This window comes from Melozone crissalis, unplaced genomic scaffold (assembly GCF_028551555.1).
Source record: "Melozone crissalis strain CALT ecotype California unplaced genomic scaffold, PUWL_Pcris_2 ptg000107l_1, whole genome shotgun sequence".
NCBI lineage: Eukaryota > Metazoa > Chordata > Aves > Passeriformes > Passerellidae > Melozone > Melozone crissalis.
The window spans coordinates 1074601-1087597 of NW_026535884.1; the positions used below are offsets into that span (position 1 = coordinate 1074601).

Below are 12997 nucleotides of genomic sequence, written 5' to 3' on the forward strand. Positions count from 1 at the left end.
TGCCTCATTAAACAACCACTTCCCACTGATAAGACAACAACCAGCCCCACTGTTCTTTTTATACTCGGTGGAGAATAGGATTTGACTCCTCTGGGGAACTCAGTCTGATGACAAATATCCCATCATCAGAAAATAATTTTAAGGTACACTATGTTTTGAAAATACACACCCAAAGAGAAGTTTGCATTTGTTCCTCAGTAACTGTTAATGCCTACTTTAAATTTGGACTGATAATGCCAGTTTATAAATACAGAAAAAAATATTCTCAAGAAAATGAACAATTCCCCACCAAAACCAGGATGCTTAAAATTTTTTTGAGTGTCAGTAGATGATATGGATAGTTTGGGCATGGCTCCTACTAGCAAATATTTTGAATGAACACATCAAGTCTGAAGACAAAGACTGAAGAATGAATGTTGCTGTAACCTCATAGGAAGACTTGTCATGGCAGGATCTCAGAGGGCATCTGAGTCTTTCATCTCCAGTGGAGAGGAAGCATCAGGATTTTTTATATTATTTCTTTCAAATCAACTGTGAATACTGCACTAATAGAACCAATTACCCCGGGTGTTGCAGTTCCAGGATTTCTCAGGCTGGATACTCTGTAGCAGTGAAACAGCTGCCAACTGTGAGGCAGCGCAACTTGCTTTCCCTGGTGTTATCCTCTCCCCTCCCAAACTGGAAGATGAGTTATTCAAACAGAACCAATGGGCTGCCACAGGCAAGATAGTAATTCTGACAGCTTAATGGCCCAGGAGGGAAAAAAACCCCAAAGCAAATGTAAAGCCAAGCCAAACCTAGCAACAGCAGTAAATCAGGACCTCATAGATGCTGATAAACACCATGGGTCCTACAGGAATAACTGCATGAGGAGACAAATGGCTAAGAGTGTTTTGGGTGTACTCTAAAAATATCACAGCAGAGTACTGAAATGGTGATGCTGCACAATAATTCTAGATTATTTGCCTTATCCTGTGAAGCAGACTCCAGCAGCACAGGCAGTCAGGTTGAATGCTACTGAAGAGTACCAGCAGCCAGCCAAACCAGGGAATCCTCAGGCTCAGGATGACATCTCCAGAGTCAGCTGCAGGGCAGCAGACAGCACTTTGCAAAAGCATTTCTGGATTGCAAAAACACCTGCACAGAGCTGGAGTCCAGCCCCACAAGAGAATTTGGAGACTGACTGCTCTCATGACTACAGACTACCAATATATTCATGATATTAGCTCCAACAGAAGAAAACTGTCCTTTTGTTGTTCCACAGATTTGTTGCTGATGCATGAATAAGTAAGAGGTTCAGAAAGGACACAAATACACATCCTGCAGCGGGGAAAAACTCTTCAAATCCCTGGTGAGAACAGCCCAATTGTATAAAAGCTGACTGAGGAATGCCCAGTTAAGAGGACCTAAATTCCTTACTAGAAAAGCTACACCCTGTATGTCTCACCCTTATTTAGAAACAAAAAGAGCAAAAAAATTCTGCCAGAATTATGTTTCTCAAGCAGCTCTGTTTCTAGTAGTAAAATGACTTTAGAGAAGAGGAATCTCCTCACTGTGGTGCCATCCCCTGGGTTCATGTCAGGACCCATCAGGAGACAGCTTGTCATAGGCAAAGCTCAGTAGAAAGGCAGAACCTGGATGAACCCACACCTGCCCCTGGCTACAACTGCACGCCACAGTGAGCAGGGTGTCTTCTCCAATTATCTTCTTTTAATTAAACAGCCAGAAAAAACAGAAGCCCCCAGTTAAGTAGCAAGCTGGAAGTCACCAGCAGCTCACCCTGTCACAAACACTGACTGGAATCAGTTTTGTGTTGACAACAGAGGTTTGACACAAAACTTGAAATACTAAATGTCCACAAAGACAAGGCTTAAAAAAACTGAAAAAGACTGGTAAGGAAAACCTCATCCTTCTACAAGGCATAGGTCTGACACTGAATAAACACAGAATGGTGATGTTTGAATCAGAGTTTAAAAATGAGGGTCACAATGAGCTGCTTTTATGATTCTTTCTGACAAGTTCTGCTCAGTTAATGTTTCCTCTATCTACAATATGCAATGTTTTCTCTATCTACAATATTTAATGTTTCCTCTATCTACAATATGTAGTTTCCTCTATCTACAATGTCTTTCTCTGTTATAAATGGGGTTGACCTGATGATAAGATTGCAGATTCTCTTCCAGAAAAACCTTAACTCACCAGATGGCCAGTCCCAAAAGGCTCAGAGATGTCATTACCAATTCTGACTTCAATGAACAAAGTGAGAAGCCACACAAATACTCAAAGTAAGTGGGAATAAATAGAAATTCAGGCAAAAATTTTGCACCTGGATGACAGCATCCAGAGCACACAAAGACACCATTTTCCTTGGTCTTCAGGCATTCCCCTCTTACCATTCCCCAAGTGCTTCCAAGCACCGCATCCGTCCCAGCATCAGCTCAGGATCATCTTTGTTTGTGTCCATCTTCTTGTCATAGGCCACCAGAGCATCTTCCCATTCGTGAAGCTTTTCATACCAGGTAGCTTGGATTTCCTAAGGGAAGGGGGAAAAAAAGTAAAAATAAACAGCAGGGTTAATGTTGATCATTCTGTATTAACTACCACAGCTTTTCCTAGGAAATTCTATGTCTGTGCTGGTCACTTCACCCTTTTATCATTCTGAATAATCTCATGGACTTCTGTGACACAGAGAAGAGCCTTGAGCTAGTGTGAAAACTGGAATCCTGGCACTGCTCCACCTGCCCAGGAATGTTTTACCAGAGGGATCAATCCAACATCACCCCCTCACTCAGTGCCACTGAAACACCAGATCAGCAGCTGGTGCTTTCCTTTTTGGAGAGGCAGAGTGACTGGAAAAGGAAAAAGGGTAAATCTATAACATATTCCACTTCCCATTGCTGCACATACCTGCATTCAAATAAGAAAAACAGCCCTGTGCTCAGGAATGGAATGACCAACTAGAAAAAAAAGGCCAAACTTTGCATCTGGCTACTGCTAGGCAATTAGTTAATACAGCAGGCACAGAATTGAAGTTGGGGCCCAATCACACCCTCCACAAGGGAAGGCAATAGTTTGTAGCAAAGCCATTAAAAGTTAGCCAAGCAGTGGCTAAACCCTTTTTTTCAGTCTTTCTTTCTAGATTTTGTTTCTCATTTTGAAGAAATAAAATGCCTTAATAGATTTCCATGCTTTTCTCTGCCAGTGTTTTTCTGCTCAGTGTTTGGCAGCTCATGTCTTGACATAGGCTGCAGAGCAGATTATTTTCCCAGACCTGTGGGCAGGGTCACTATAAACCACAATTTGCATGCCAGGTCTTCCACTCAGCCCTTTTACTTCTCAGCTAAGTCATATTTCAATTAAGTCCCTGAAAGTAGAGCTCAAAGCTCTTCTTAATTTCTTTTCTTTTAATTTCAATTCTGGCAAGCTCTGTGCTTTGAACTACATTTACTGCTAGACTGCTGCTGCTAAAGAGTGAAGTCAGAGTTAGGTAATGCAGAACTTTGCTCCATCCACCCAAGGAATTATAAGAAGCTGCAAAGATGTTTTGAAGTCTGTACTTCTCCCAGAAAGGTCAAAACCACACATAATCCTACACCAGAGGGTTTCCACCATTTTGTGCTTCTACCTGGTTCCCACTTGCTGTTGGTTACTGCTTAGAGAGGCTGATCTACTGTGCTTCCAGGGCTGCCTTCCTTTTCCTAATTATCCTAAAACACTGCAGTAATTACCACTGCAAAATCATCTTTTTTACCAGGAGAGCATAGGTGGTTTGGTCTTTGAACACAAATTAAATGACTCATAAAATGAGAAGAAATAATAAAAGTACATCATTCTGAGAAAGACACACAACAGATACATAATGGGTTATTTGATTTTGGTGAGGGACTGGTTAACTTGCTATTCTGAATAATACCTGCGAACCACATAGGTTGTTTGGTCTTTGAACACAAATTAAATTACTCATAAAATGAGAAGAAATAATAAAAGTACATCATTCTGAGAAAGACACACAACAAATAGAAAATGGTTTATTTGATTTTGGTGAGGGATTGGTTAATTTGCTATTCTAAATAACACCTGTGAACACTCTTGAGAAAGACTAGATGTTAATTTACATTAAATCCTTATCTTGAGGGTGTTGAGGCAGTTTCTCAAATCCTTTAACCTTAGAACAAGAACTCCCTCCCTCCCTTCCCAGCTTATCTTAAATAAAAGGACTTGTGTCATCAAGTTGCTGGTTGCTCACAGCTGCATTTAGTGCAACAACAGCAGCAGCAAAATTCTCCTCCAAATCAACTTCTTGAAGCCCTCCCTGTACCCAGCATTTGCTGCAAAGTGTCCACTGAACATCCCTGCAAGCAGCCTTTCTTTAGAACAGAAAAGAACTAAGAAAAAGAGACTAAAAAAAAGAAAAGACTTAAAAAAAAAACTAAAGAAAGGCCCTATAAAGGCCTTTCTTTATGAACAATGAAATATTATGAGAAGGGATAGAACCTCGATGTGATTGATTGAGAAAACACACCACCACTCACCAGAAAACTAAGGACAGAAAGCATAAAAACACAAGAGATGAAGAAGTGGATTATCCAGCAGGACTCACCAGCTCCCCAAAGTGCTTCATGGCATATTCCAGCACACCAGCAGCTGCTTCTGGCTGTTGGAGTTTATTGTTAATGCTGGGAAGGGAGGAAGAGAAAGATGATTTAACACAATTGGCATATTAGGGGTTGGTAGAAACTTCTACTTGATAACACCAAGGTCTATAATTTAGAATTACCACTGGAACACTCCTTGTTTAGACTTCCACATGAACAATTTAACTAAATAAGGCACACAATGACCATATATTTTCAAAACAAGAGGTGCACACATTCTCTGCACATAGTCTGAAGAGTTGTTACACAAAATAAAGATATGATATATATGATTATCAATTCTATGCAACAGCCTGCACAGGGAGAAGAATAGCTGCCAATAATTTTAAAAGCAAGATTTTTCAAGCTGTACTTAAGAGTTTTACAGTACTAACTTTTTCCCTATTCTCTTAAACAGACTACCAACTCCTCCAAAAATCAATAATGCAGGAACAGTCTATATCATTAAAATAGCTGACAAATGTCACCAGGAAATTACATAAAGTGTGCAACCCTAATTTCAGTTTCACATTTCATACAAAGCCTCTGCACTGGCACTTTTCTTTTGCTGGTTTTCAAGAACATGCCAGCAACTGCTGCCATCACAGCCAATCCTCAGTGTGTACCAGGGAATCACTTGTGTTGCAAGGCCTGCTGAATTTTATGAAGCACAAGCAAATAGGCTGCTCTTGAACTTGATTTTCTAGTTCATGATGTACAGCTATTTTCTGAAATAATTTCTATTTCACATTTGTTTTCTTATTTTATTATCAGGATGGCTCCATGATTTCCCCCTGATAAGAGGGCAGGGGATCAATAAAGAGAAGCAAATCTAAAGTATTGAAAGCAATAATACACAGAGAAAAAAGGGGAAATTTTTCAATTGAGTGCTGCATTTCTTCTGTCTCTGGGATCCTCCTTTCCTGACAAGAATCAAGCCACCAGTCATACTCTGGATACCTGTGAAGGTCAAGTAAAATACTCCTGGATATTGGGCCTGCAGATTGGTTGAACTAAAATCAGATTTAGCCAGACTAAGAATACACAATAATCACAGTTCAAGATGACTGGCACCCAACAATAAGAAGCACCTAAGACCATTTTTTCTTATCACAGAAGTAGTCAAAGACCACACTAACTCCAGTGTCGCAGACATTTTTTCATAGAAATCCTTTCTTTGGGACTTGTTCATCTTCTGGGAAGCTGAGGCCCCAGAAAGAGAATGTAAACAATGATTATCAGCTGCTGTGAAATGCAATAGGATGCACCTGTGATTGGTTCATGTTCCACGTGTACAATTAAGGGCCAATCACAGGGCAAGCTCTCTGGAACACAGTGACAGAGAACTCTCTTGTTTTTAGATTCTTTTCTATTCTATTCTTAGCTTAGCAGCCTCTGCAACTTCTCCTCTTCTTCTTTTTAGTATACTTATAATGTATTATATATCATATATCAATAAATCCAGCCTTCTGATCATCAAACAAGATTCTCATCCTTCTCTCACCCTGGAGACCTTCATCTGGTCGCTGTAATACTCCAGCTAGTTTCCCAAGGGAAAGCCTGGCAGCAGCCTCATGGAAGTGATAAATGGCTGTCACATTTCATGAGCTGATGACTTACAGAGCCATTGGCAGACACATTCCAGCTTGTCAGACAGTTAATTACTTCCAAGTTATCTTTCTTGACAACACTTCCTGACAAAATTGACCGTTTTCTTTTATTATCTGACAATTAGCAATGCTCTTCTGCCACTTCCTGGTGCACTCAATTACTCCTTTTGTTTCTAACTTTCTTGACTGTCCAAAGCAGAATTAACTGTCTCAAATCTATTTATGGTTAGGTTGAAGCAAAGGCAAGGAAAAGATGGGGAGGGAAAGGAGAAAGACTTTGATTTACAAGAATAGACAGCAGTAGTTGTTAATAATCATAAATTATTCTACTGTAACAAATTATCTACAACACAGGGAGCAGTGACAGGTAATTTTGTGGACTAGGATAAGCCTCTGTGAAAAATGGGTATTTTATAATTGGCTTTTTGCAAATATTCAAATGAATGTTATATGTGTTATGTTAGAAAGTTATGCTGTATTGATTTTCTTAAGTAGTGTGTTAAATATAGTTTTAGGTTATAACATAATGTTAAAATAGAAACTATGCTGTGTAGGATACTTTTTTAAAGAAAGGACTCACACTGAGATAGCAGCCACAGGACACCTGAATCTTTCAGAGAAAGAGAATTTATTGCTCCATTATCAGAAGAAATGAACTTCTTCCTGCCTCACTCAGCCCTGGAGATGCTGTCAGGATTCAGAGGAAGAAGCTGACACTGCCCAGACAGAATCCTGTGTTTGAATGGGATTTCTGCATCATGTATGAGGTGTATGAATATGCAACAGGCTGCTGCTTTCAAAGGTTAATCCTCTGTTAATGTGGGTCCTTTTTTGGGCTTATTTTGCCCAGAAAGAGGTACCCAGACTGTCTGTAACTCTTTGTTTCTATTGTCTCATATTGTCCTAATCCTAATTGTCCAAAATTATTATAACTCTAATTATATTTACTATTTTAATAACCATTTTATTACTGTTGAACTTCAAAAAAATTTAAAAACAAGTGATTGGCGTTTTTCACAGCCTCTGACTGGGATAAGCCTCTCCCAGCAGCTGCTTTTCCCTGTGCTCAGGACCATTTTTGCAAAAGCAGTAAATGTTGGGACTCCTTGCTCCTGTGGCATCCACATTTTCTGAAAAATCCCTTCACCCAGGGTTTTTCTCTTGGGAAGCTGCGAAGCCTCAGAGAAAAGGAAAACAATTCTTATCTCATTTGCTTCTCCTGTGTTGTGCTCATGTGGAATGTGTTTGGAGATTGTTTACCCACAGGTGATTGTTCCATTGGATTCTGCTGGGAGTTGTTTTCACTCTTTGGCCAATTGGGGCCAAGCTGTGTCAGGACTCTGGGAAGAGTCACGAGTTTTCATTATTAAATTTTTAGCATTCTGTAAGTATCCTTTCTGTATTCTTTAGTATAGTTAGTACAGTATTCTTTAATATAATATAGTATAATAAAATAATAAATTAACCTTCTGAGAACATGGAGTCAGATTCATCATTCCTCCCTTCATTGGGACACCTCACAAATACAATACACTCCCAGCCTATTTTCTGTATACACTATTTTAACCTGGTGCATTCAAAACACACATTAAGAAAATAAAACATTCTGCACTTTGCTTCTCTTTCACCTTCCTTCCATGAAGGCACTGCTCCTGTCCCTCCAAACTTCAGGAATCTGTGCTCAGACAGAACCTCCCTAAATGTCATAACACTCCTAAAAGCACTACAGAGCTGTTTTCTAGCCACCATGCTGGAGACTGAACAGAAACAAAAACACTGCAGAAAAGCATCCAGGCATTCAGAAAAGGCCCTGAGGGCTCATATTCCAGCCAGGCAGAGCTGCCAGGGGTTTTTAGCCACAGTGCTGCTGCTGGAAATCAGGGCAGTTTGCTGGATTAGAATCAAGGGGATGGATTCCTCCTTCTATCGGGAAAAAGATAATTACAAAATTAAAGGATTAAAGGAGAAGGTGGGAAAACATCTTTCAGATGTGAGATAGAGAGAGCCAATGCTGTTGGAGCAGTAACTTTGTTTGAGTCTTTGTTTACTCACAGATCTCCTTGCAATTATTCCTAGTTTAAAATAATGTTGAGTTTAATATTAAAGGAAAAGTTCAGTTGTTCTCCATATACACTGAGGGAAAAACATATTCATAAGTTCATTTCTGATAAAAAGCTAGAAAAATTCCACCACTGTCTCCTACTTGAAGACTTGGCAGGAGGGTGTAAAAGAACATTTTTAGGGCATTTTAGAAGTTTTTAGGTATAGGTTTGGTAGGGCACTGGTAATATCTCCCAGGAAACACCCAAGTGTTCAGCTCTACTGCCTGCTATGGGCCAGGAGAGCCTTCTAGTACTAATGCTCAGGGGAAGGATTTTAAAATTATGTCTTTTCAATGCTAACAAACTTACTAAAATATACTGAAGCTATTTCAAGACAGCCCCATGCTTGCAAGTGGGAGACCACAGAAATAACAAGACTTCCTAAGTCATATCTAGACTTAAAAGTCATAACTAGACTTTTATATACTTTGAACTAATGCACTAATTTCAGTGCTTAATACCCATTTCATTTCACATTTTATTCAATAAACAAAGTTAGCAAAACCACCGAAACAACAGAAGACTCTTATACTTTCCCTCTAAATTAGCATAAATCAGTTGCAAAACTAATTCTTATCAATAAAGTTTGGTATGAGTTCAGCTCACTGCATAATTAGATTATGCAGAAAAATATAATTTAAATTTCCCCCATGTTTATTAAACAATATCTGTACTGTAGTCAGAATCATGTCCAACCCTGACCTATTTGGAGCACTTGATCATGATGAGTGGGATATTAAAATGAGTGGGATATTAAAATGTAAACAAGCCTTTTGATGAAAAACATTTTCCAATTGCTATGTCAGTCTACCCCTATAAAAAGTGACTACCCTTGACAAACTTCCTAATATAAAAATCCTGGTCAAAAAACTTAAATATTCAAATTTTATTAGTAGTGAAAAGCCACATAAACCTACTGCTTGATTATTAATATATCAAAATGTAGGTTTTACAGGTACACTGAGCTAGAATCGTAAAAAAGAACAATACTTAAGAGAAATATACTCCTATTGCTTTATATTTTAAAGGTTATTTAAACAGAAAGCAGAGATGAACTGGGAATGAAAATCCAACCTCACAGCAATGATTAACCTGCACTGGTGATTAACCAGCACCAAACCTGCAACACTCATTAGTGCATTGCTTGGGAAATCTCAAAATTGGAGAAATCTTAAATTGGAAAACCAAAACCACAACACCAACTTTATTGTGTTTACTGGGAAGAGAACACAAATGATGGGCTTTTCTTAAGGAATAAATGTGTAATATTTACTAGAAATGTTCTCTTTTAGAGTCTTGGGAGCTTTCCAGTCTTCCATTCTCTTTGATATTGACAATATTCTCTGTCACTCAAAATATATTAAATTTTCAAGAACTCAGAAGCAAGCAGACTTTTCTCATCTGCTCATAAAAATTAGAAGGAGAAACCCTTTATTTTAATAGAGCCTTTTCAAGCAATCCCAAGCTTATCCATGAGGGAGCACACACATTTCCTATTGCCAGAATGCATCCCAAACATAACAAAGAAATTTTATTTCTGCAATAAAGCAGCTTGTATGCAGAATCTAGACAAGTAGATAACATCTTATTTTTTTCAGTCTCCTCAAGTTTGCTTACAAAGATTCTCTAATATGGCAGATTTTACCAGATTCAGCCAAGCTTGTTTTTCCTTCTGAAGAAGTGCTGAGAGCTGCTTCTAGGATTGGAAGGCACTGCTGCTTTGTGAGACTTGGGGGAACAGATAATCCTCTGGCAAAAGGAATTGGTTTTGATGTCCATTTTTCCCAGTTTTATGATTTATTTATTTGTCTTGAGGCATCCCCCAGTCCCTGACTCAAGAAATCTCAGAAAACCAATGCATGTCCATCATGCAACTAAAAAATATTATCATTCTGGGAACAAAAATGTTTGAGAAACTGATAGCAGGAAAGAAATGTCTTCAATAAAGAGTTGTGATGATTGAGTGCTTCCAGGCCAGAGCAGCCCCTTTGGCTTTCAGCAAGGAGACACCACATTGCACACAGTCATCAAAATTCCCAATCTGCATATAAATGCTTGCAAGTCAAATAAAAACATTCATCAGCTTTTATTTGAAAGAAAAGAAAGAAAAAAAAATCATCATCAGAAAGAAAAAAAATCAGTGAAAAATGTTACAATAAATTTCTTAGCTAACCCTGCTGCTCAGGCTGCAAAAGGAATCACTTATTGTATCACCTACTTTTTATTAGCCAGAAAGCAGAGAAGAAAAAAATTGCTAAGTAGGATATTTAGCAAAAAAAGGTGAAACACAGAGCCAGTCTTTGTGTATTGGTTATGCAAAGAAGGAAGGCCTTAAATAAAAAAGAAATCCCAAAAGACAGCAGGAAGTAGCAGTGTTTTGTTTCTTATCAAGCCCTCTCTCCTGTTCCACGTGTCCCATATAATTTCAGAGATTTACAACACAATTTCAGAGATTTACAACACAATCCTCGTTTAAAATATAGCCATAAATGTTTTTATATGACCATAAAGCTATAGCAGAGTAAATGTTGGAGCATTTATGAGCATCTCCAAAGCCAAAGGTGAACAGTTTCACACTTTCTGGGAGGGAAAGGCAGTATTTCAGAGCTCCAGCCCAGTGTGGACTCCATAATGGGCCAGCTGAGAGCTGATGGGAGCCTTTGCCACCTCAGCAAGCACCAGGAATTCCAGATTTAAGCATTTGCCAGATGCATATTAAAGGTTTGCAAGGGATGGCTACCAAATAAATAGCCACAGGGCACTGAGCTTTCCTTCTTGTCTCAGCTTTGCATGCACCTGCCAGAACAGCTTCCCAGAGAAGGCAAGCATTTAAACTCACCTCCAATTTAATCTGGCCCTCCAGGGACAGGAGAAAACTGCTTCTAATCAAGTAATAATGATGTATTTGAATTTAGTAACATCAATCAACATTATAAACACATGGCACATGCAAATTGAAACCATGATCAGCCTCAGTTCTCCCGATCACTTCAAAATAACATCATGAATGAAGTCAAAAAGGATTTGTCTCATGTTCTTGACTTTATGATCTTGTGTTTTTAGCCATCATGTACCATAGTATTCCCAGGTACAAAATACAATGGAGGAAAACTAGGGTGATGGATTTCAGGCCAAATGATGCTCAATTTCTCCATCATTATTGGGGAAAGGAAAGAACAGGAGCCACTCAGTAATCATGGAACTGATTTCTCCCCAGCTATGCCCCAGACTTTACCTCTTTACAAAATGTACCAGGATCCTGAATTCAAATCCTAAGTAGAACAGTATAGAACAGCAGAATAACTTTTGTCAGCTCCAACTACTGACCTAACCTGAAAATTACTCCCATCCACCTGTAGCTATTGCTACCTCAGTGACCATATTCAGCTCTCCATGAAACTGGGAAAGACCCATTGTTGCAGACATTTTTTCATAGAAATCTTTTCTTTAAGATTTGTTCATCTTCTGGGAAGCTGAAGCCCCAGAAGAAAAATGTAAACAATTGTTATCAGCTAGTGTAAAATACAACAAGTGCAGCAGTGATTAAGCTTCTGTGAGTGTTTAGATTTACTGACCACTCACAAAAGAGTTTGTCCTTGCTTTCTGCTAAACACAGAACTTTGTTATACATTCTTCTTTCCTATACTATTCTTAGCTTAATAAGCCTCTGCAACTTCTCTCTTTATTCCTTTTAGTATAGTAATAATGTATTATGTATCATGTATTAATAAATCCAACCTTCTAATCATGAACCAAAATTCTCATCCACTTCTCTCACCCTAAAAACCTCATCAAGTCACTGTAATAACCCATCTTTCAAATATTCATAAAGAAGTCAAATTCCACCAAGGCTGATATCTCTGCCAAGGGATGTCTCTGCCCAAATCTCTTTGAATGTTTTCTCTAAAATAATGACAGATGGGAAGATTTGTGCTTTTCCATTCCTGCACAATATGTCTGTTGTCACTCTCTTACACAGATCAAAGTATTCTCTTTCAAAACAGGTAAATCAAAGATGGTTTGCATTTGGATATACAAATTAGAAGCTGAATCCAAAATAAAACCCTGACTTATTTCCAATTAGTTTAGAGGAGGGATTTGGAGGCCTTTTTGAGGTGTTTTGTAACATGTGTGTTCAATTGAATCTTGGATCCTTTCAAAATTTGTATAAAGAGGGAATGCATGGACCTACAAGTGGCTCCCCTCTTCCACATCTGTCCAAGACAGGAGAGTTATGGTGTGGATTGAAGTCCTGTGTAACACAATGGGGGTGTTAGCAGGGTGGCCTTTTGGGGCAGAGAAGCAGAGTCTGGCCTGTCCTATTTTCTGTTCCAACTTTGACAAAAACATGTTTCTCATCTCAGGAAGCCAGTGAAGAATTTGCCTCTGGGAATCACAGAAGCTCCAGCTGGAAGAGGGCTCAGACAGGATTAGAGGCAGAACAAAAAGGTCAGGCTTTCATCTGTGTGCAGTGGCACTTTCTGGTCTGAAGTATAAAAAGCAATTTTGCTATGGAAGGTTTCTGGAATGTCCATGACAAAAATTGACTGAAGCCTATGGTCTGCTCTGGAGGTGCCCTGTGTGCTTTAAACAAATTTTTCTTGCATATCTCTGGCAATATCTCAGCTCACCAATCCCACACTGGCTGACA

At 38.9% G+C, this 12997-nt stretch overlaps 1 protein-coding gene across 2 annotated transcripts in view; it reads right to left on the reverse strand.

Annotated features, from left to right (window-relative positions):
- Window positions 1-12997, reverse strand: part of MTOR (mechanistic target of rapamycin kinase) — a 72659-nt gene that overhangs the window by 26956 nt on the left and 32706 nt on the right. For both annotated transcript variants that reach the window (XM_054291903.1, XM_054291902.1), the window contains 2 exons: window positions 4601-4676; window positions 2394-2533 (listed from right to left, as the gene is read on the reverse strand). In XM_054291903.1, the coding sequence (XP_054147878.1) occupies window positions 2394-2533; window positions 4601-4676 (216 nt within the window). The remainder of the gene's footprint in view (window positions 1-2393; window positions 2534-4600; window positions 4677-12997) is intronic.